Source organism: Eublepharis macularius, chromosome 5 (genome assembly GCF_028583425.1).
Source record: "Eublepharis macularius isolate TG4126 chromosome 5, MPM_Emac_v1.0, whole genome shotgun sequence".
NCBI lineage: Eukaryota > Metazoa > Chordata > Lepidosauria > Squamata > Eublepharidae > Eublepharis > Eublepharis macularius.
Genome location: NC_072794.1, coordinates 104,292,775 through 104,315,962, shown reverse-complemented (window position 1 = coordinate 104,315,962; position 23,188 = coordinate 104,292,775). Strand labels below are relative to the sequence as shown.

The following is a 23,188-nucleotide window of genomic DNA, read 5'->3' as shown; positions in this document are numbered from 1 at the left end:
TTTTCTGGAGCTGCTGTTGTCCTCCTGAGAGCTTGATAGAGATTGAAATGTTGTTCTAATTCTTCTGAAAACTCTTGGTCTTTGGATATGTTAATGCCCCCTTTTGACTAATATACAGAAGCTGTCCCCTACTTTCAGGATGGAAGGGAAAAGAAAACTATATGGCTACATGGAAGCTTGATAGCAGCAGAGAGTGTTATAAGGATAGTTATGACTTCAGTACTTCTTCAGGACATTCTAGAATTCTGGGGGATTCTAGACTTGCAGTATGAATTCTCTTTGCATACTGTGTAGAAAGATGGAGTTTTACATATTAATGCTATGCCTTTAGAATAGAGCTTTGGCTTCCCATTACATTAAACAGAGACAGACTGGAACAGCTGTGGGGTTTTGCTATCCCATACCTCATGCAGTTGGCTGCTTATCAAAATGCCTGCAGCCCTTCCCTTATTTTTCAGTTCTGTGTTGCAGAGGGCCAATTGCCTTTTCATTGCTAGTCTGACTGCATGCTTGGTTTAGCAATGTTGAAATGATCTCACTGTGGTATGTTCAGTTACACACGTACAAGCATGTTGGTGCAGTGGTTAAGGCACACAGATGGGAGAGAACAGTTCTTGGTTCTCTTCCCAGATCTCCTGCTAGCAGAGGGACCAGGTATGTCACTTCCCTTTACACTTGACAAAAGAGAGGAGGAAGCATAAGTCAAGAAAGGGGGATCTGGAATGGTCAAGGAAGACAGAGAAAAGAACATCAACATACAGGCTGCTGGCAAGAACCAATCCAACCCAACAGCAGAGTAGCCTGCTATAATTCCCTGCTTAAGATAATCATCTAGATCACAGAACAAGTTCATGAGGTCTGGTGCATTGGCTATGAATGTGAGCAGGAATTTCCCTCCAAATCTCAATTCAGTCACAATCACAGACTTGCTAGGGGCTGGTACAGGCAAGCCAATGCTGTTTCTCCCCACCCCTTCAAAGATGGATATAATACTGCTGAATTCCCTTGTAAGATTGTGGTAAAGCTTACTGAGAAGTAGTCTGTTCATTCTGTCATTACAATACTCGCTTCTTGCATTAACTAGAAATAAGTCACCAGTTTATATACCAAATATTAGGTATCACTGTAAAGGATGCAAGAGTGTTAAGGAAGAATGACATGCAGCGTTGTCTGTTTGACCGACTAATGCTGATCTCTCTCTCTCTCTCCCCGCCCCTCCCCATGCTGATTTCTTTTTTATCCTTGCAACAAATTATGGAGAAAGTAGGGTCGAATCCACATTACTCATTCTAAGTCGCATGTTCCCCGCATTCCCCACGCAATCCCGAGTGCCGGTCACATTACCTCATTAAACAGACGCATTTCATTTGCATTTCTCCCGAATACGTGGTCACAGGTTTTCAACGGGAGTTTCACGGTGGCCGTGAACGGGCCAATGCGCAATTTACGCGTTTTTTTTTAAAAACCACCCCCCTTCCTGTCTCTCCGGCCGTTCTGAGAGTTCCTATTGGCTGATTCAACTTGCAAGTGCTCCGTAGTCTGCAAAAGACTGTTTTTGACTTCATAGCATTGGATTTATTGATTATGCTGTTTCTGAATCAAATCTGGTAGTTTGAAAAATCATTTTGGGGTGAATCCATTCTCAGAACGGACTCGCGAAACTTCCTTTTTAACTGTTTTTTATTTTTTTATTTTATATTACTGTAATATCGAAATTATGAAATATCGAAATAATGACACTCCAAGGAAGTGAAACTTCAGTAAAATTCAGGCACTGAACTGTCCTGCATAGGAAATGCCCACGAAAGCTTCCCACATGCTTCCAAATTTCCAAAAAAGAAACGGGAGAGAGCCATCAGTGCTGTCGGTGGGGGAAAGAGAGGCATCATTATCTTCAATGATGTTTCTTTATAAGGCAAGATCGAAATAACGGAAAAGTGCGCTCAAAATTTTTTTAAAAAAATGGGCGGGGAAAAAAAGGTCCCGCCCAAAAAAGCGTTTTTTGAGCGGCCATGTGACTGGAGGGACGCGCAAGAAAGACGGATTGGAAGCAGGGATGTGAACGAAGAGGAAAAAATCACGGATTGGAGGCAAACGGAAGATATCCGATAAACATGCGGGTAATGGGTAAATGTGGATTAGACCTAGGTTAGGCTAAGAGACAGTGATTGCTGCAGGGATGCCAGGCGAGCTCAAGGGCAGAGTGAGATCTCTCAGTATCTCATAGCTTAGGGCCAAATTATAGATAACATTGCAATTTGATCTGTGATCAGATTTCCTACATGTAATTTAGGTTCAAAAAAGTTGTGCAGGCCCCAACCACCGCAAGGGTAAGGAATGTGTGTGTAAATTTTTCTCTGTATCATTTCCCCCAATTTAAACAGTCACCCCAAGTTGTTTGTGGCCCTAGGAGAAAAAAAACCCCAGATATGCATGTTGTGTATGGTTGCCAGCTCTGGGTTGAAAAATTCCTGCATATTGAGGGGCAGACCTGGAGAGGGTAAGGTTTGGGGATGGGGGACCTTAGTGGAGTATAATACCATGCAACCCGACCTCTAAAACATCTTTTTTCCCTCCAGGGTAACTGATCTCTGTAGTCTTGAGATCAAATGTGATTCTGGGGGATCTCCAGCCTGGTAACCTGTGGGCACTTCTGGGCGCATGGGGAGTGACATCAGCATATTGGGGTGCTGCTGACATTGCCCATTTCCCTCCTAGGCCAGCCAGCTGAGTGGCAGCAGGGCATTCCAAGCAGCAGGGCATTCCCAGCTCCAACAGGGGAATGATGAGCTTATCTCCAAGCCCCACCTGGAGGTTGGCAACCCTACAGTTGCATCTATCTTTTTTCCTACTGTGGCTAAAAGCAAGCAAGGAGAATAGTTTCAACTGGGAAAGGAGCAGAAAGTGGTTAAAACCCCTTCCCTAGCATCGTGCCACAATTCATCATATCTCCCCATATCTGCTTTTTGAAGCTAAATGAAATGTGAGTGGAATGGTCCACAAATCCTTCCAATCGAGAGTAATTTTGGCTCTTCAAGTGTTTCAGAAATTCCGAGAGTTTGTAAGCTAGCTGTTGCACCAGTCAAGTGTTGAACATGCATGTGTGGATTTTTATTTATTTATTATATTTATTTTTGTTTATACTCCATTTTTTCTCCCCAGTGGGGACCCCACACCTACAGTGTTGTTCTCCTCTCCATTTTATCCTCACATTTCATCCTGTGAGACGGGTTAGGCTGAGAGAGTGACTAGGCCAAGAGCACCTAGAAAACTTCCATGGTAGAACGGGGATCCAAACCTGGGTTTCTCGGCGCGTAGTCCAGCACTGTAACACTGCGCAGCGTTCATAACTCTTAAGCATGAACACACATCTTGGGGTACCTTCCTTCCTGTCTGCAGTTTGTGCCCAACTGAGGCTGCTGACTGCAGGGTCCAAAGACCCACTGCTCTTACAGTCTCCTTCTCCTGTGATCTGAGAGTGGGACCAGAGTGTAAAAATAAAAGTTCCCTGCCTTTTAAGTCTGCACTCTTGTGATCGTGTCTTTCTTGACGACAAACAGTACACAGGCATGAAATGATCCCATGCACTAGTGTTATTTGTTCCCATATATCACCCCTCAAGGATCTCACCTTATTGGTTCCCAAATAAATATTACTCTGCATCTATTTTTAACTCAACTGTTATTCACAGTCCATTACAAGTATAAGAAGTTTTGCCAAGTACTTTTCAGCTCTTCTTTAAGACTTTAACGAGAACAATACAATTTTTGATGAGAAACCAAAAGGCAGCAGGCTGGAACTCCTTAAAAGCCAAATTGGGGGCTTTATGACTAGTGGCAATTTTTTATTTACTTGTTCATTTGATTATTTATATTGTTCTTACCATGCCTTGCTTCAAAGGACATTTTTAGTCAATAGTCATTGGTCCCATTGCAAAAGAGCCTCAGGTACATCAGAGTTTCGGATCAAATTGAAATTGTCACCTATGTGTTATGTCATTCTGCATTCCAGCTCAAATGACTCACATAACACTTTTCTTGGGTTAGAAAATGGCCACAACTTTATTGATTACAGCTTGCTGGAGCATTGGCCAGGCATCTGGGCTCGGATCCCCGTTGGCATTGGAGGGCCATCCTGCCAACTGATGCATCTTCTGCCAGCCCCGTGCTGGCCCACCGTAGCAAGTGTCATCCACCGCCAGCACATGCCAGGCGGTCTTCTCTTCCCAATCCATTGGGGTGAGCAGACCCGTGGCCCACTCACCCTATTGGGATCCAGCCCAATGCCACAAAACTGCCAAACCCATAAAGTTGTGACCGTCCTCCTTCCAGTCTATGGCAGCGGTGGATGGGAGGGAAACGTGCTGCTCCTGCTGACGCTCTGGGAGGAATGGCATCAACCACGAGGCTGGACTGGAGGTGGGCTGGGTGCAGCATTTTACCACATGGGCTGGCGGCTGACACGTTTGCTCCATATTTTGCAATACAATGGAGAAAACCATGTTGCAATGAAGCTGCCTTAGAATCCACAGCAATATAAAGAGCTTATTGTGAAAAGCAAACAGTACACAGATGCAATTTTTGTGTTCAGTCCAAACATAGTGGTGGAAAGGGAAATGAACTGGAGTGAATTAACATTTTTAAACTCAGTGGCTGGTGTCTGAAGCCCATTATGCCTCCCACACGCACATCCCTTTCTGCGACCCTGTTTGGTAGCTCAAAGTGGCCATGAGTTGAGTATAAAGAAGCAACAGCTGTCAGGGCTCTTTTGCTGTCTCAGGAAATCTGAAAACCCTGGGAGCCAGAACGGTGGCTAATTATAAACCTGTGCCTGGTGTATTTGTGTCTGTGGGAGTGCAATTCCCAGCCCCGCAGCCCCACACTATACTGAGAAGATCTGATCAGCTGAAAGGAGATCCAGAGGGGGCTTCAGCCACCCGAGCGCTGGGGAAGGAGGCACGACAGAAGAAGGAGAAGGAGAGGGGTTAAGGAAAGCCTAGCTGGAGTGGCAATAAGGGGAGGGGGAGCTGTCATGGATCCCACTTCTGTCCAGGATGATATCCAGAAGAAAAAGCAACAGAAAGAAAAAGCAAAGAAAGCAGCACTGGAAGCTCCCCCCAGGCCACTCCGGTCCCTGTTCTGCCTCACACTCCAGAACCCAGTGCGCAAGGCCTGCATCGCTATCGTGGAATGGAAGTATCCTTTTGGGAAACTGTCACATTGTGTTGGGACTGGCTTGTGTGCGCGCTGGAGCCCAACTGCAGCCATCCATAAAGGAAGCAAAGACAAGGAGAAAGGGCTGGGAAATATTTGTTAAGAAACTTTTCTGAACATGTGAATCTTCTGTTCCTCAGAAGTGCTGAAAAATCAAGTGGTCTAGACATTCAACTTTGTCACTGTGTGAGAGAAAGAAGTTTAGGGAGCAGAGAAGATTTCAAAAGAAAATCAATGTATTGACCCTGCTTTGGCTTGGATTTCTGTGAGTGTAAATGAAGAGTTATGCTATGAAGTGTTCATTTGTAGAGTAAGCATGGAGGTTTCTGATTATTAGAAGTATATAATTCCAGAATAGTTTTTCTAGAATAGATCCAGAGGAGTTAGCCGTGTTAGTCTGTAGTAGCAAAATCAAAAAGAGTCCAGTAGCACCTTTAAGACTAACCAACTTTATTTATAACCAACTTATGCTACAATAAAGTTGGTTAGTCTTAAAGGTGCTACTGGACTCTTTTTGATTTTTCTAGAATAGTTATGGATGGAAAAAACTGTATGGATTTCAAACAGAGTGGGGAACACTGATCACAGTTATCTGGTTATATTGTTTTGATGGAAGTATGTTGAGTTCAGGAAAAGTCCCTCCCCCCAAGTCTTGGAATGCAATAACTGGGGTGAAGGACAGTTTAACAAGGTCATCTGATAAACGGTCAAGGAAAATGTCTCTCAGGATCATGAACCACTTAGCTTTGTTTTGTACTCAGGAGGACCCATTCATTTGGTATCATGAAAGGATTTCTCCCAGTAGGTTGGCTGTTAACCTTGTAAGGATTTGTTTTTTAAAAATCTACACAAAAGGTGTGCAAATTGGTTGACTTGTCTGAGCCACCCAGATTGTTCTACCAAGCTGTTTACTGATTGGAGTGAGGTTTCCTGTCCACTCCTGCTATCTGCTTGTGACACACCATAACTTGGGACAATGGGGAACTAAGGGGAGTGATACATGTCTGGGTTGATGCTGGGAGGATATTTCCTCCAGTGCAAAGTTATGGAAAAGATGGTTTAGAAGTCTTTTTGAGACTTGTGGTTTCATGATCAAGACAGGAATGTCAAAATCAGAGAGAAGTAGCACAGTGTTAGGGATTCCAGAAAATGGGGCATATTCAGTATTCCACTTAGATGAAACAAGTGGACAAAAATATTACCTTTGATTAAATAATAATACTGCCTGGCACTGAATCAGACCATTGGTCTACCAAGGTCACTACTTTCTGCTCAGACTGGCATTGGCTCTCCAGGGTCTCGGGTGGAGGTCTTTCGTCTTACCTAATTCCTGTGTCTTTTAACTGGAAATTCTGGGGATTGAACCTGGGACTTTCTGCAGACAAAGCAGAGGCTCTGCCACTAGTGGACAAGGGAAGAGAGAGCAAGGCTTTGTTTGCTGTTGTTGTTCCTTCCTTAACTACTTTTACATTAAAAGGGTAGTGTGGGGTCCCTGGACAGTAATTTAGAGGTTTGTGTATTTAAGCATTCTGGTTATTTAAACACCGCTAAGGAAATGCTAGGTGACTGATTCTTGGGCATGGTGTATAATGGGTAATTGGTGGATTGTTTCAGTTTTCTTCTTTGAAGGAACATGTTGTGGTCACTCTGGCCAGTCAGCAGCATTGTATCTGGCTAGATGGAGAGAACGAGTCTCTCTACACAAGACATCTTACACAGGGACGCTGAAGTGTAGGGAGAGGCAATGTTAGTTGGGAAGTGTAGTTTAAAAAGAAAGAGCCAAAGGCTCTGTCAATTTCACCTCTCTACATGAGGGTAGTTTTAAAAGACAGAGCTGGCAAGATTGCTCCTCAGAGGGTTTGTTAATTTCATTTTCCCCTCCCAGAAGGTGAGGTGAAATTGACAGAGCCTTCTGGGAGGTGAAGATGAAATTAACAAACCCTCTGAGGAGCAAACTTGCCGGCTCTGTCTTTTTAAACTACCCTCATGTAGGGAGGTGAAATTGACAGAGCCTTTCTTTTTAAACTACACTTCCCAACTAAGGTTGCTTCTCCCTACACTTGAGTGTCCCTGTGTAAGATGTCTTGGGTAGAGAGATGTAGATGAGTCCATTTGGTGGCAGGAACCCAGACTGTAGGCCTTTGGGGCACCAGTGGCTATAGTAGTATAATTGAGGTTGAGAAACTGAAATGTGAACTAGAAAGTCTATTGATCAATTCTAAGGCAAGCCACCATCGCTAAGCCTCAGCTACCTGCCATTTATGGATAATAATACACTACACAGGTTTGTTGCAAGGACTATACAGATAATATATGTGATGGTCTTCGAAAACTAAACAGTAATATATAAAGTAGATGTAATACCAAAAGTATGGAAGAACTAGAGGCCCTTATGATAGAGATTTTGGATGGTAGAGTTTTTGGATGTTAAATACAGCAGAAATGCTCATGCCAGAAGATGCTATGAACATCCTGGACTGGCTCAATCTGTCTATCTTCTATGCATGTATGCACATGCACACACACATCCTGATTATTATGCATAAGCATCTCCATCTGCCCCACTTCTACGGCTGCTCTTTGTTTCAGCACTCATTCATAATGGCTGCTTTATCTCTTTCCCCATTTAGTTGTCCTGTATCTTTTAAATGCATGTATCTGAAAGGTACAGTTCCTGTTTTTCATTACAGATGCTGGCTATTGGCGCGTATTGAATTTGATACTTAATATTGGAGCTTGCTTGCCAACTCTTCTCATATTTTGGATTTCTATTTTTATTATTTAGATGCATTACAGATTTGTTTTAAATCTGTTATGAACTGCTTTGGGTCCATTTGGAAGAAAATAAGGCTAGAAATTAAATAAATCATTACCTCTTTGGTTGGTGCAGCTTTGTTTATATTGAACTAAAATTGACTGATTGATTAAAGATATTTATAACTCACCTTGCACAAGAACATAAGAAAAGCCCTGTTGGATCAGACTAGCAGTCCATCTAGTCCAGCATCCTGGCTCACACAGTGGTCACTCAGTTGCAATGGACAGCCAGCAACAGGACATAAAGGCTGAGGCCTTCCCCTGAACTTACCTCGTTCTCTGAATGTGGAGGTTCCTTCCCTTTAGTCTCCATGGCTATTAGCTGCTGATAGACTGATCCTCCATGGCTCTGTCTAATTTTAAAGCAGTCTATGTCTGTGGCCCTCAATACATCCTCTGTCAGTGAATTCCTCATCTCAATAGCTCATTGTATAAAGAAGTATTTCTTTTTGTCTCTCCTGAATCTACTGCCCATCAACTTTTTTTGATGCCCTTGAGTTCTAGTATTTTGGGAGAGTGAGAAAAAGTTCTGTCTACTCTCTCATCTCTGTGCATAATTTTATAAACCTCTATCATGCCCCCCCCCACAAGTCATCTCTTTCTAAACTGAAAAGTCCCAGGCTCTTCATACTTTCCTCATAGGAAGGTGTTCCAACCCCATAAGCATCTTAGTTGCTCTCTTCTGTACTTTTTCTAGCTCTGCAATGTCCTTTTGGAGATACAGTGACCAGAACTGCACTCAGTATGAGGCTTCACCATACACCTGTACAGGGGTATTATTATATTAGCTGTTTTATTTTCAGTTCCTTTCCTAAGAATCCCCAGCATAGAGTTTGCACATTGAGTTGACACTAATATGTGCAAGAATCTCTCAGTTTTATTACATGTTTACTGAAATCCTTAGCATGTTAATGTTTTGGCAATAAGGTGTGTCAAATCAAATATCCAAATTGAGAACCTTTCAGTTGGAAAAGTTCTTTTCTGGGTTGCAAGGACATACCTATTTTGCTGTTAATATTTAATGTTTCAGAACTGCCTGGGATCTTACCAGCTAGCTAGTCCAACCTACTGTTTGGAGCAGTAATGGAATGCTGGAGACCTCTAGTGAGGGGAAGATCACTACTTTCTCAGTAACTGGTTCTTTTGTCACTGTTCTTACTATTAGGACATTAACTAGGCCTGCTGACAGCCCTGACTGCTTGCTATCACCGTTCAGTATTGCAGAGGGGGGAGAATGGGGGAGGAATAGGCTGTGTTCTAACACTGTGACAGCAGTTCCAGCACAATCGTGGAAGCGATATCATTGCATTGGGGCAATGCTGTAGGACTTCCCCATAGAATTTTGGGGAAATCCTAGTGCATCATACTGACGTAATAATGTTAATTCCAGGCTTTCACCAGAAGAGATGTTGCGGTATCAAAACAATGTCCCTGCCTCCCTAAACCTCTTGCTGGTTGCCAATGCTGGAGTGGCAATGCTAACTTTTCTCCTAAGTTTTGATCGAAAGCTATATACTTAAGGAGATTAGATTTAGTTTTGCACTATAGAGACGGGGAGGAAGAGGACAAATCTTTACCCTTTCATGTGTGATGTGACTTCAGGATCTCACAGAAGTAGTACTTGTGAAAAGTAGTACACATGAAGCCATACATGCATCTGTAATGTGATGTGGCTGCAAAAAAGCCTAATGTGAATTTAAGATGGATTAATGGAAGTTCTACTGCAGTCTAGCCAAGTATCTCCCATCTTTTATGTGTGCATTTAATTCTTTTTCTGTAATACAGAACTTCACATTTGCATTTATCTCTGCATTTGTTACCAAGATGGGTAGCCGTGTTAGTCTGTCTGTATCAATAGAAATTTGCAAGAATCCAGTAGCACCTATAAGACAAACAAAATTGTGGTAGGGTATGAGGTTTCATGAGTTACAGCTCACTTCTTTAGATACAGCTAGAGTGTGAGTCTATCTGTCCTTATATCTTGGAGAGTGGAGTGATTCCAGATGCCAAATGACAAAAGCAGGTGAATGACAATAGCAGGCATGATTGAATAGGGTGGGGTATGCAGAGGGATAGTAGGCATGGGAAAATCGGCATTGGTAATGAGACAGGAAGCCTAGGTCTCAATTCGATCTAAGTGGATGCATTGTCCTGAACTTTATTATCACTTGCAATTCAGTAGTCTCCCTAATCTCCCTTTGAAATTCCTCTGCAGGATAACTGCTACTTTTAGTCAGCAACTGAATGTTCTAGAAGTTTAAAATGTTCCCCCACCAATTTTTGAATATTGTGGTTTCTGATATCAGACTTATGTCCATTAATTCTTTGTCAAAGGGACTGGCCAGTTTGTCCAATGTAGGGAGTGGAGGGGCATTGCTGACACATGATGGCATAAATCACATTAGAAGATGAGCAGGATTTTGTCATTCAGCATCTTAAAATCACTCCACTTTCCAAGATATAAGGACAGATGGACTCTCATTCTAGCTGTATCTGAAGAAGTGAACTGTGACTCATGAAAACTCATACCCTACCACAAATGTTAGTCTTATAGGTGCTACTGGACTCTTGCTCTTTGTTACCAAGGCATACATCACAGTGCCAAGATCTTTCCTGCTCAGGAAGGGCTGCAGCTGGCTCACCATCTGAAGCTGGTGAAAGGTGTTCCTGGCCACTACTGACACCTGTTTATTCAATAGGAGGCCAAGGTCCAACAGGACCCCCAAGCTACAAACCTGCTGCTTTGAGGCAAGCACAACCCTATCCAGAACAGGAGATATGCCTGTTCTCTGGTGAGACCTTCCCCCCACCAGTAGCACTTTCACTTTGTTGGAATTAAGTTTAAGTTTGTTAGCCCTCATCTATCACAAAACTCTCTCCAGGCACCTGTACATGTTTTCTGCAGCCTCCCTGAGACCTGCTGGAAACACAAGATAGAGCTGTGAGTCATCTGTATATTGGTGGCAACTGAGCTCTGATCTCCAGATGACCACGCTCAGTGGCTTCATGTAGATGTTAAAAAACATGTGGACAAGATGGAACCTTGTGAACAGTAGATCAGATGCCAAGGGCCAAGTAGCAATCCCCCTGAGCCACACTCTGAAACATAGCCTTGAAGAAGGAACAAAACCTCCACAAAATGGTGTTTCCAGTCTCAACCCTGAAAGGCAGTCCAGAAGGATAACCATGATCAGCCGCCCTGAGCCCATCTGTGGGGAGGGCAGGGTATAAATTGAATAAAATAAATAAATAAATGGTATCAAAACCTGCCAAGGGATCCAGAAGAATTAACGGGATCATACTCCCCCATCTCCTGGCACAGGTCATCCATGAGGATAACCAAAGAAATTTCAGTTCCATAACTAGGCCTGAAATCAGACTGGAATGGATCCAAACAATCTGTTTCATTCAGGAATTCCTGAAGTTAACCAGCAACCAGTGAATGGTACATTTGAGTCTAGATGGTATTTATTCAGTAATAGGTCTCAAACTTCAAAGAATCATGTCCATGTCCTCAGACTGAACAATCTGAAAGGTATCCCACACAAATCAGCACCTTAGAACCATCTAGTAATGTCACTGTTAATGTAGAATCCAAGTTGGAATGGATGCAAGAGATTTTGTCCGCTAAGTGTTTAGCAAAATGATCACAACAGGAGCAGTCCACCTCCTCCTGTAGGCCAGAACTCAATAGGCCCCCGACCTCCTGGAAGAGTTCCGCATCCAGCCCTAAAGACTTGATCTCATTTAATATAGGTATTCCATGACAAACTCCTTTCCAATTTTGAGCTGCCATCTAGTCCACTTGCTATTTACGTGACTTTTGCTAAGTTCCAAGCAGTTCCCCTTTTGGCAGGAAATGCATCTAGATCATAAAGAATTGGCTTTTGGCTCATTTGTTGCTGTGATTCATTTTTTTCATTCATTTCATTTCATTTTTCTTCAAAAGCAGGTGCTTCTTTTCTGTTCCTTTCCTTTTTCTGTTATCTTCTGCAAATCTACTAACCCCAAGGTACTGACCTATAATAAGCCATATTCAATAATTCTAAAAAAGTAATTACCATCCCATCAGTGGCAATGCACATTGATGTCTTCTTTCTGATGCTTGATTCTCTCCACTTCTTTCTTCACCAATAATTTTCTTTCCTTTCCACCATCATATTTTTATCTAATCACTAAATGTTTTCAGGGATCTCTAGAATATCACTCTTTCACTTCTGCTTTACTGGCTTGTTGCCTTTTATGTCCCCTACTGTTTCCCATGCAATATTGTTCCCAGCAGAAGAGCCACTTAAGTTGGAGAAAGGCTGCTTAGGCTAGAGAAAGGCTTCAAATGTTGCCGAATCATCGTTGCTGAGTCATTTTAGACATTTTTTAGTCATCAAACGCATACTGTACTGCTGATGCAGAAAAGGGCAATCAAAATGACCAAGGGACCACAGCACCATTTATACAAGGAAAGGCAACATGGTTTAGGGTTTTTCAGTTCAGAGGACTAAAGGGTAACATGACAAAGGTTTATAAAATTATACATGAGCTATACACAGAGGACTGAGAAAACTTTTTCTCTTCTATGGGGCCACCAACCTTCAGATGGTGCCTGGAGATCTCGTGGTATTAAAACCTATCTCCGGACAGCAGAGATCAGTTCCCCTGGAGGAAATGGCTGCTTCAGAGGGTGGACTGTATTGTACTATACTTTGCAGAGGTCCTTTCATTCCCAAATCCTGCCCTCCCCAGGTTCTACAAATCTCCATGAATTTCCCAACCTGGAGCTGGCAACTGTACTGGGCATCCAATAAGATTAATATGCAGTAGATTCAGGACAGATAATAAAGAGTTATTATCTTATATAATTAATTGCCACAAGACATAGTGATGGCCACTAGTTTAGGTGGCTTTAAAAGGGGATTAGACAAATTTATGGAGGATATATTCCTCAATGGCTGTTAGCCATGGAGCCTAAATGGAGCCCCCAAGTTCAGAGGCAGTAGCCTTCTGAATACCAGGGCTGGGAGGCTAAGACTAAGGGAGGCTTTTTCTGTTATTCTCTGCTTGTAAGTCTTGCAAAGATACTTTGGTTGAAATGTATGAAACAGGATGAGGTACTAGATTGACTATTGTTTTATTTATTTAGGGAATGTTTAGGCTGCCTTTCCTGGGGAACCAGCTCAAGGTGGCTTACAAATAACATAATAAAAAACAAACATTAAAAGTTATAAATTAAACCTAGCCTTATGAAACTCTAGCTGGAGAATAAAAAAAAAATTGAGCAGCTTGAAATGAGTTTAACTATTTCAGACTAAAAGCATGCTATCAAATGATTTTAAAAGATCAGCATCTGAATTAAAAGCCTGGATAAACAAAATGTTTTAGCTTAGTGCCGAAAAGAAAGTAACATGAGCTCCAGGTGAACCTTGGGGAAGAGCATTCCACAGACAAGATGCTGCTACTGAAAAAGCCCTATCTCATGTCGCCATCCTCTTTACCTCTGAGAGCAGGAGCACAGAAAACAGGGCTTGCGAGGCAGGTTTAGTACGGCTGGTTTTGTATTCTTATGACTGCAGGCCATGTTTATATGAAACTCATCGGACCATCTGCCTGAGCATCATGTTATTTATTGGTCTACATGGCTACATCCCATCAGGTTTCTGTATTAATCGCCACTTTAAGAAATAATCATTTTCAGGGCTTTTTTTCTGGGGGAAGAGCTTGGGGAACTCTCACCCATGGCAACTCCCAGCAGAAGGTGGTGCCCCTGTCATTATACGCGCGCACACTCCCAGGACCACGTGATGATGTCACTTCCAGGAAGTGACATCATCATGCACAGTGCAGCTACCCCCTGGGAGCACTCCCAAGGTGCCCAGTCGTGAGGATCATGGAACTGTCGGGCATGGCCCCTGCCATGCCTGGCCAGCTTCCCACACCTCGCTTCCTAAGGAGGCTTCAGGGAGAGCATGCACAGCCCCCAGCCAAGCTGCAGTGCATCCCACGGTGTGCAAGCCGTGGAGAAAGGGGCTCTTTAAATTTTAACTCTTCTGCTTCAGCTGATGGCCAGGCCGGAGCAATCATGTACGCAGGTCCACCAGCCATGTGAGTGCTTTGGAGAGGTGCTGGAATGCCATTCTACCACGTTCCAACTGAAAAAAAAGCCCTGATCATTTTAATCTTTTAACTTTTTTGTATCTTCTTCCTAATGTGATGATAGTGACCATGAATTCAAAACATGAAATACACCTGTTTGGTTGTTTCTGTAATGATTCTGCATGATACATGTATCAGTGAAGAGACACTTTCAGTATAACACAGCTTAGTAGATCTGATAGACCCACAATAGATTAGGTAATAACTTTAATAGGAATTCTTGGTATGGATAAGCAAGCTTGAGATTTTCCAAATTCTTGTTAAGTACATCTTCACCAGGGATTTGGTAGAGTGGTTTTAGGGGGAAATGTGCCTGTGACATTACAAAACTGGAACCAGCTTTGTACTGGTAAATATGCATGAAGTTGCCAACAAATTTTCACCAGAAATGTTATTCTGGGAAAAATCTACTGGTCTTCTAAGATGGAATTTTGTGTTGAATTTGTTTAGGGATGAGCTGGTGGACAGAGACTTTGTTTGTGTTAGTTCCGCAGGTTTTGCTTGCTCTAATTTGTACTTTCATCTTTTCCTATCATAGCATCCTCACACTGTCTCCTGCAGGCATCAGGCATATGGCACTCCCAGAGGCAAACTATACAATACACATGCATGTGTGTAATGAAGACCTGGCTTTTAAAAATATGAAAGGCGGCCTTGCAAGTGTGTGATTTTGAACTAAGGAGTAATGGATCTTCTCTTGGATAAACAATTGATGGGGGGGGAATAATTTAAGTAGAAAAAGGCCTAGCAGGGAAAGGATTAAAAAGCCCCTCCCCGCAACTGATCTTCCACTCAAAATCCCAGCCTCCTATGACTGTTTTAATTTTAAATGAAATGGGAGCTTCACAGATGTAACATGTAGCTTACATGTAATGTAACCTGCCTCAAAGTTCCTCTTTATCATTATGTTTGCTGTTCACCCCAGACTATGGAGTCTATGATGCTCTGTTATTTTGAACCAAGTACAAATGCACAGAAATTTTAGAGCCTGTATAATGTTACACAGAAAGAAATAGCAGCACAAAATGGAACAGAAAGAAATTGATTGACTCAGCAGATTTTCTGTAGAAATCCATGGCCCTAGGAAAAATTAAATTGATCTCCCAGCAGATCCCCTTGGGGTTTTCACAAATCCCTAGTTACTGTATTTGCAAGATAAAACTTCCAAGAGCTCTTGTCATGCCGCATGAACTGCCAACCTTCGCTCTATTCTTATATCGTTAAATCTGTGGGTGGAAATACATGTTACTGAGTATTAGGGATGCTCAAGTGCAGGATTGTATGTGTAGTCCTCAATTCACGCACAGGCTGTTCTTGCTCGGCGCATGTGAATGTCACTTTCATGGGAGCTCCTTTTGTATGACTGCATCTGCAAGTGATTCTGGAGAGCAAAGTGCCAATTCAGCTCTATTTTCACTGCAAGAATAAGTACTGTAGGCTCCTTTGACTTGCCAATTTGCATTCCTTTAAGGTGTAAGAAAGTGTCAAGACCTGCATTTCAATAAATGGATGTGAGGGAAACTGGGATACTTTTAGCAGATGAGGAGGAGCAAATTGAAATGTGACTGTGCAAGTGAGTCCATGGAAAGTTGGAGGAGCGACATGTGAAATGAGGTTCACTTAAGCATCCCTAGATACTTAGTAATGTGTATTTCCACCCTGAGTTTCTTCCATTAGCTGTATTTTGGGTTGCCATTTTGTATCCATCGGATATACTGCTTAGAGGATACATTAAGATGCTTGAGTGCAGGGCTGGATCTTGGGTTACTGGTGCCCAGGACAACACAATTCCGGCCCCCCTTGCACGTGCGCGCAGTGCACGCGTGCTCCCAGCGCTACATGATGCAGGGCATGCAGGGCAGCATGCCACCAGCGGAGTGGTGGCAGCACCGGCAGCTGAGAGGCCGCCTGCGCCACTCGCCTGCCCTGCTGAGGGGGTGGCCAGCTTGCCGCGCGCTCCCTGTCCTGCAGGGCAGGCGAATGACGCGGGCAGCCTCCCAGCCCTCCATGTCCCTTGCTTGCCCAGCAGGACAGGGAGCGTGTGGCAAGCTGGCTGCCCCCTCAGTGGGACAGGCGAGTGGCGTGGGCAGCCTCCCAGCTCTCCGTGCCATTCACTTGCCCAGCTGAGGGGGCGGCCAGCTTGCTGCGTACTCCCTGTCCTCCTGGGCAGGTGAATGGTGCGGGCAGCTGCTCAGCCACCTGCACTGCTGCTGGTGCACTCCCAGCAGCTGGCAGCTGCGCCCGGTACCCCCCTCTTTGGTGGCGCTGGGGGCAGACTACCCCCCTGCTCCCCCCTCGATCCAGCCCTGCTTGAGTGTGAAAGGATTGATTTGTATCTTAGCAATTTGGGGGAGGGATAGAGAAACAAACATTCCATTGTTGGGAAGGTCAAGGGAACTATCTCTGCAAACATGAAGCAGGACTGTGTAGGTGTGTGAAAGTGAATCCTTTGCATCAAGTTACAACAGTACACATCTCAAAGAACCTTACACGCCCCCAAGATCTCTGGGCTCCTTGTAAAACTGTGTGCAGCTAAAAAATAGTCCATCATGGTTCCCTGCTGCTTTGAGCACATCCTACTGTGCAAAGGATAACTGCATACCCAGATTTCTCAGCAGTAGGAAGAATTTAGTGCAATGTAGTGGAGGTAAATGCTGTGTAATTTTAGGATAAGTTTAACTACCAAAGGATGGCACCAGAAGTTTTTAAGCAGATGATTAAATCGGTGTTGTAAATATAGTTTGAAAAAAATCTTTCTCTTTGATACGAGCTAACTTTTGTCAACCCTCTTGAGTAATATATGATATTAACACCAATGTTTTTATATGGTTTTAAGCTATTCCTGTTAATTATACAACATTCTGTAAGCACTGTTCCCTTAACAAGCATCCCAGGCCCTTCGAGACCATCATCCTGCTAACGATCTTTGCCAATTGTGTGGCACTGGCTATCTACCTGCCTATGCCGGAAGATGACTCCAACAAAGTCAACTCCAGACTGGTAAGAAATTGTTCTCTCTCTTCTGTCAGGATGATCCCTAAAGTGACCCATTAAGAGTTTAATTCATTGAGTGATGGTCCAAACTATTTGCTGGAACATTTAAGCCATTATGAATGTTTAAACATGTGAGATCTCAAATCCCACACTACACACAGATTCAGATCAATTGTGCCCTGAATTTTATGTTCTGTATAACAACAACAACATTTGATTTATATACTGCCCTTCAGGATGACTTAACACCCTCAGAGCGGTTTACAAAGTATACTATTATTATCCCCACAACAAAACACCCTGTGAGGTGGGTGGGGCTGAGAGAGCTCCTAGAAGCTGTGACTGACCCAAAGTCACCCAGCTGGCTTCAAGTGGAGGAGTGAAGAATCAAACCCGGTTCTCCAGATTAGAGTCCTGAGCTCTTAACCACTACACCAAATTGGCTCTCTGCATAAATAAATAATTCTTCATTAACACTGCAATCTTATACAGAGTTGTGTGTGTGTGTTATGTGCTGTCAAGTCGCTTCTGACTTATGGTGATCCTATAAATTAATGATCTCCAAAACATCCTATCATTGACAGCCTTGCTCAGGTCTTGCAAACTGAAGGCCATAGCTTCCATTTTTTAGTCAATCCATCTAGTCTTCCTTTTTTCCCTACTGTCTCCACCTTTTCCTAGCATAGTTGTCTTTTCCTTGAGTCTTGTTCTCTCGTGATGTGACCAAAGTACAAAAACCTTAGAGTAATTTTAGCTTCTATGCTTGATTTGATCTAGAATCCACTTGTGTCTTCTTGGCACTCTATGGTATTTGTAAAACTCTCCTCCAACACCACATTTTGAATGAATAATTTTCTTCTGCTTTAACCTTCATCAGTAGTTGTTTCAAGTCTTTACCACTTTCTGCCAGTAATGTGGCATCATCTATATATCTCAAATTATTAATGTTCCTTCCACCTTTTCACTCCACCTTCATTTAAATCTAATCCAGCTTTCCGTATGATATTTTCTGCATATAGACAGAAGATAAGGAGATAAAATACATCCTTGTCTGACATCTTTGCCAGTTGGAAATAGACATGGGCACGAACCACAAAAAAACTGAACCATGCGGTTCATGGTTCGTGGATTTCCACGAACTAGGAACCATGAACTCCCACTAACTGGGGCAAGTTCCTGAACCAGTTTGTGGTTTGTGGGGTTTAAATGCCCCTCTCTGGCTGCTTAGCAGCAGGGAAAGGGGCATTTAATTGTTTAAAGGCCCCTTTCCTGCCGCTTGCAAGTAGCAGGTCCCTTTAAACTATCAGCTGGCAGTTGAGGGGGAGGAGGCCATGGCTATGGAGAAGACAAGGTAACTGTGGGGCTGGGGCTGGGGGCTGGGGGGCTGGACCTTGTGGGATTTGGGTGTTTAAAGGGCCCTGCCACTTGCAAGTGGCAGGTCCCTTTAAACTCTCAGCTGGTAGGCAGCGAGGGGGGGCTCCCCCCTGCCGCTTGCCAGCTGATAGTACAAAGGGACCTGCTGCTTCCGGGGAAATGGCCCTGCAACCCCGGGGAAATGGCCATTTAAACTGCCCTTTAATAGGAACCAAACGAACCAGTAGACCAGTTTATGGAAGTTCGTGGAAATGAGCTTCCATGAACCACTGGTTTTTGGTTCGTATTCAAGTTCGTGCCCATCTCTAGTTGGAAACCATTCTCCTCATGTCTCAAGTTTTTCTACCCTTCCAAAGCATGTCTGCCCCCCTCCTCTCCAAGAAGTGTTTCTTCTTTCCACAAGTCCCCAAAACCACTCCTATTCTAAATTCACCAGGGAGAAAAGGAAAAAAGAGTAGAACCTTATGGTAATTTCTGAGAGTTAGGAGGCCCATTGCTTAAGTGTTCCCAGGCCACACTTGTCCTAGCTCTCCTTTTTCCTCTTGGGCTGTGCTCATTAATATAAAAAATGGTACCTCCCCTTAGGAATTTAGAAGGGATGGAAGAGTTGTGCTGGCTCTTTCTTTTGACTTGACTTCCTGAAAGGGCAGTTTGAGCTTAACTCCTCAGCATTCACAGAGTACAAATTCAACATTCAGAAAGCAAAATGGAATTTTTTTTACACAAATACCTGGTGTGAAATGTCATTTTACCACACACATTCTTTTTTATATTTCATTGCAAAGATTTTAATTTGTTTTCATTCTATTGAAATCAATGGGAACAGGGATTTCCCCATCTCCTCTGCTCCTTTCACTCTCCCAGCAGCACTTACAGAGAGGCTGCAGCTCCTATTGTCACATCAGCAGCTGCAGGCTTGTGGTAGTTGTGGCTGGCCTGGCAGTCAGCTGATAGGTGGCAAGGAGGCTAAAGAACCTCTCTCTTCCCAGCAGCCTGGGTGCTGCTTCTGGTGCATGGTGGGAGTATGGTCCTCAGGGTGTCTAACAAACAAAAACACAAACAAACAAACAAACAAACAACACATTACCAGACTGAACATCCCTGGCAAACAGGTCTTCTTAGAATACTACTCAGATCTAGTTAATAGAGTTTAGTCCTAGGAAAGCGTTCTCAGGATTGCGTCGTAAGCCACTTTTTCCTGATCAGTAAGATATGCAAAACAGGATCATACACTCATGTTGATGCAGTTACATGACCACTGATGGACATGGCAAGTACTGATTAACATATCCTAATGTGGCTGTGCACTTGTACCCTGTCTGTCTGCTGCATTCTGAAATATGCATACCCTGTCAGGGAAGGGGCCCTGGCAGCCCCATGAGGAGCTTAGGGTGATAGACAGTTACAGCTGAGGGTGAGAGGCAGGCAGCAGTCTCTGATGTGAACAGTAGGGGGAAAAAACTCCACAGTAACTATTCTAGGCTGTGACAGCCAAAGGTAGCCATGCTGACCATTGAGTCAGCTGAAGTACTAAGCGGCAAAGAATAGTTAGGACATAAAGTCATTAAATGCTCCCTCTGCCCCAATGGTACTTAAAGAACTTTCTTTGCTTCTCACCCTTGAATACATGAAACTACCTTATACTGAATCAGGCATTGGCCCCTCAAGGACAGTGTTGCCTACTCAGACTGGCAGTGGCTCTTCATAGACTCAGGTGGAGAAAAGTCATTCACATCACCCACTGCCTGATTCTTCCAGCTGGAGATGCCAGGGGCTCCTCCACTGAGCCACAGCCCCTCCCCTAATCCTTGTTAGACAGCTTCTTCCATGGCTCAGTGTACTGGGAGCAATGAATGGGGGTTGGTGCACAGCATCCATAAGGAACTAGAATGCATTTGTTCCCCTACAGTTATGCAAAACCAAATTCATATTGCCTCCTCAAAGTCTATCCACTTAGGAGAAAAAGGTTTTTTTTTTTAAAAAAAGGAGGGGGTGTAATCCTGGCTCCTTCCCCCCTCACTATTTTGGTCACTAGTGAGAAAAGAAAAGGAGGACAGGCTTTTTATTGGTTCTGATTGGCTGGCAGCCCTAAATGGAATGCATCACTGTGAAGTCTGATCACACATGGAACAGCTAGATGAGTCAGATTTATCACTGTGAATTTGTTTCAGAAATAGCAAAGCATCTTATAGTATGGGATATGCACAAAAATGAGTTCATTTTCAGTTCACTATTCATTTTCATTATTTTATTAAAGATGTACTTTTTAGTTATTTATTTATTCCTTCACCTCACCCCTGAACACTGAGCTAGTATCAGGACCAGGCTAGGCAGGGAGCTGACATGAGGCATCGTGGACTGTGAATCCATCCCCCAACCCCAGTGCATACGCGTGCATGCACGCACGCCTGTACACACACACACACACACACACACACACACACACACACACTTTGTGATGCATTTGAAGTGCTGCACCCCTGTACACTTTAGGACTAGAATTGCAAGAAAACACAAATCTGGTATGTGGTGGGGACACCCTGGGAGTAAGAAAGGAAAGGGAGTAGGAAAGGCCAAACAAGCACCAGGAATGAAGACTTTTTGTAAACTCTGTCCTCTGTTGCTACTCATTTCTCTTAAACAAGATTTTCACACGGTGACACTTTCTGGTGGAAGCCACATCGTTACTGCAGCTATCAATGCAGTTCAGCAGCAGAACAGCTTCCAGGTGGAAAGTTTCTCCCCATTTCCCCTGCCCAGTCCTCTTGGTGCCCATTCCCCTCCTGCACACAATTGGAAGCTTCTTCTAGTTTTTTTTTTTAAAAAAAACAGTAATTGATATAGTGGTATACTATTATACCAATTTTTTGCTATGTCAATTACTAATATCAAAAAAACCTCAACCTCTCCCCCTCCAATGGCATAGAGGTGAGAATGGCTGCCATGGGAACTGGGGCAGGGAACATGACTGCTTTTGGTAGAACCAAGGAAACTTGAACTTTCCTACCCATATGGCATCCATCCAGACTTGGCGTTCCAAAAACATCACAGCAAAGCAAGTTTGGGAAATATTGGGGAAAACTGGGGAAAACCCTGGAAGTGCATGAGTGTACTATGATGCTGTGGTAAAGTGGAGGAAAAACCATGCTTTCTAACAGCATAAAACCGAGGACAAATCACCTATGTGGAAAATATCTCAGTAAGACTAATTTGGCTAACTTTGGGTGAGATTGGAGGGGACTCATTGATCACACTTGAAATGATTTCGGTCATTCTCATCATGAAGTGGGGGAGGGAAGTAATAAATAAGTAAGACAAAATTTCTTAGGATCAAATTTCCTAGGGTACATTTCAATGTGGCACCTCACATGCATTAAAAACACTATCTGAGTTTCTAGGTAAAGCTGTCAGGACATAGATGCCCATCCCTTGATGAGCTGTGCACCCTCTTGTCTAGTCTGGCTGGGCCAGTAATGGCACTACAATAAGTGGGGGGAGAAACCTCTAACCTGCACAGTAAGTGGAGGGAGAAAGAGGAATGCCTCCATGTCAGGTACATTATCTCCTTGCCTCTCCCTGCTCACTCTTTTCTCTGTGAACTCTAAACCAGAGTGCAGAGGGATGATGATGATAATAAATAAATTTTTTTACCGCCCTTCAGGACAACTTAACACCCACTCAGAGCAGTTTACAAAGTGTGTTGTTATTATTATCCTCATGACAATCACCCTGTGAGGTGAGTGGGGATGAGAGAGCTCTGGAAGAGCTGTGACTGACCCAAGGTCACCCAGCTGGCTTCAAGCGGAGGAGTGGGGGAATCAAAGCCGGTTCTCCAGATTAGAGTCCTGCGCTCTTAACCACTATAACTGACTCTCAGTTTTAATGGAGATAAAAACATGAATATTAAAGCATGGCATTCATTGTCCAATTCAGTTTAGTTACTTAAAAAAAACCATTGAAACTAGTGTTTTGATCAGTTATTACTCAAAAGAATAACCTTATTTTAAAATGATTGCCTCCTGTCCAGCATGGCATGTGAGGAAAGAGTTCCTCTGGTATTTATAGTTCTTCTCCACCCCACCCCCACCGGCTTCTTCTTCAGCTTTCATGCTCATTCAGAGGTAATCTTGGAAAACCAAAGCTGTATAGTCTAACCCTCACTGACCACATAGTACTATTTCTTTAAGGCTAATTTGCTTGACTACCAACTGCCTGAGGGTAGTGATATTCTTTCTTGTTCCGTCACTAGCCTCTCCTTACTTCTGAGCACAAGTGTGAAATTAGCCAAGAAACACTCCATTTCCCTTGGCTGATATGCATGTCACAATTTTGTTTGCAGTTCTTGTAAGGGTCCTCTATGCTTTATTTTCAGCTGGCAGGCTCACAGACGAGCATGTTGGCTTGGAAGTCGAGGGGAAAACCTCATGGTTCATCACTAGCAGCCTAAAACTCAGTTTCACTTGCAACATCTGGGCATCTTTTGGTCCAGCATCTAGTCTGGACCTTGTCTCCCAGCTGATCTTCAGCCTCAGTAGCTAGCAAGCAATATAGCTGCTTCCTCCAGCAGGAGATAGGAGCTTCTCTTATCAGTGTTATCCTCTGTGTCTCTTGCTTTGGGATGAGAGATGTTATGCAAAATAGGA

At 43.5% G+C, this 23,188-nt stretch overlaps 1 protein-coding gene across 3 annotated transcripts in view; it reads left to right on the top strand.

The window, feature by feature from the left end:
* Positions 1–4,914: 4,914 nt before the first annotated feature.
* CACNA1S (calcium voltage-gated channel subunit alpha1 S) overlaps positions 4,915–23,188 on the top strand; it is a 79,992-nt gene continuing 61,718 nt past the window's right edge. For all 3 annotated transcript variants that reach the window (XM_054979106.1, XM_054979105.1, XM_054979107.1), the window contains exons 1-2: positions 4,915–5,195; positions 17,072–17,177. In XM_054979106.1, coding sequence (XP_054835081.1) covers positions 5,032–5,195; positions 17,072–17,177 — 270 coding nt within the window. In that variant the 5' untranslated portion in view covers positions 4,915–5,031. The remainder of the gene's footprint in view (positions 5,196–17,071; positions 17,178–23,188) is intronic.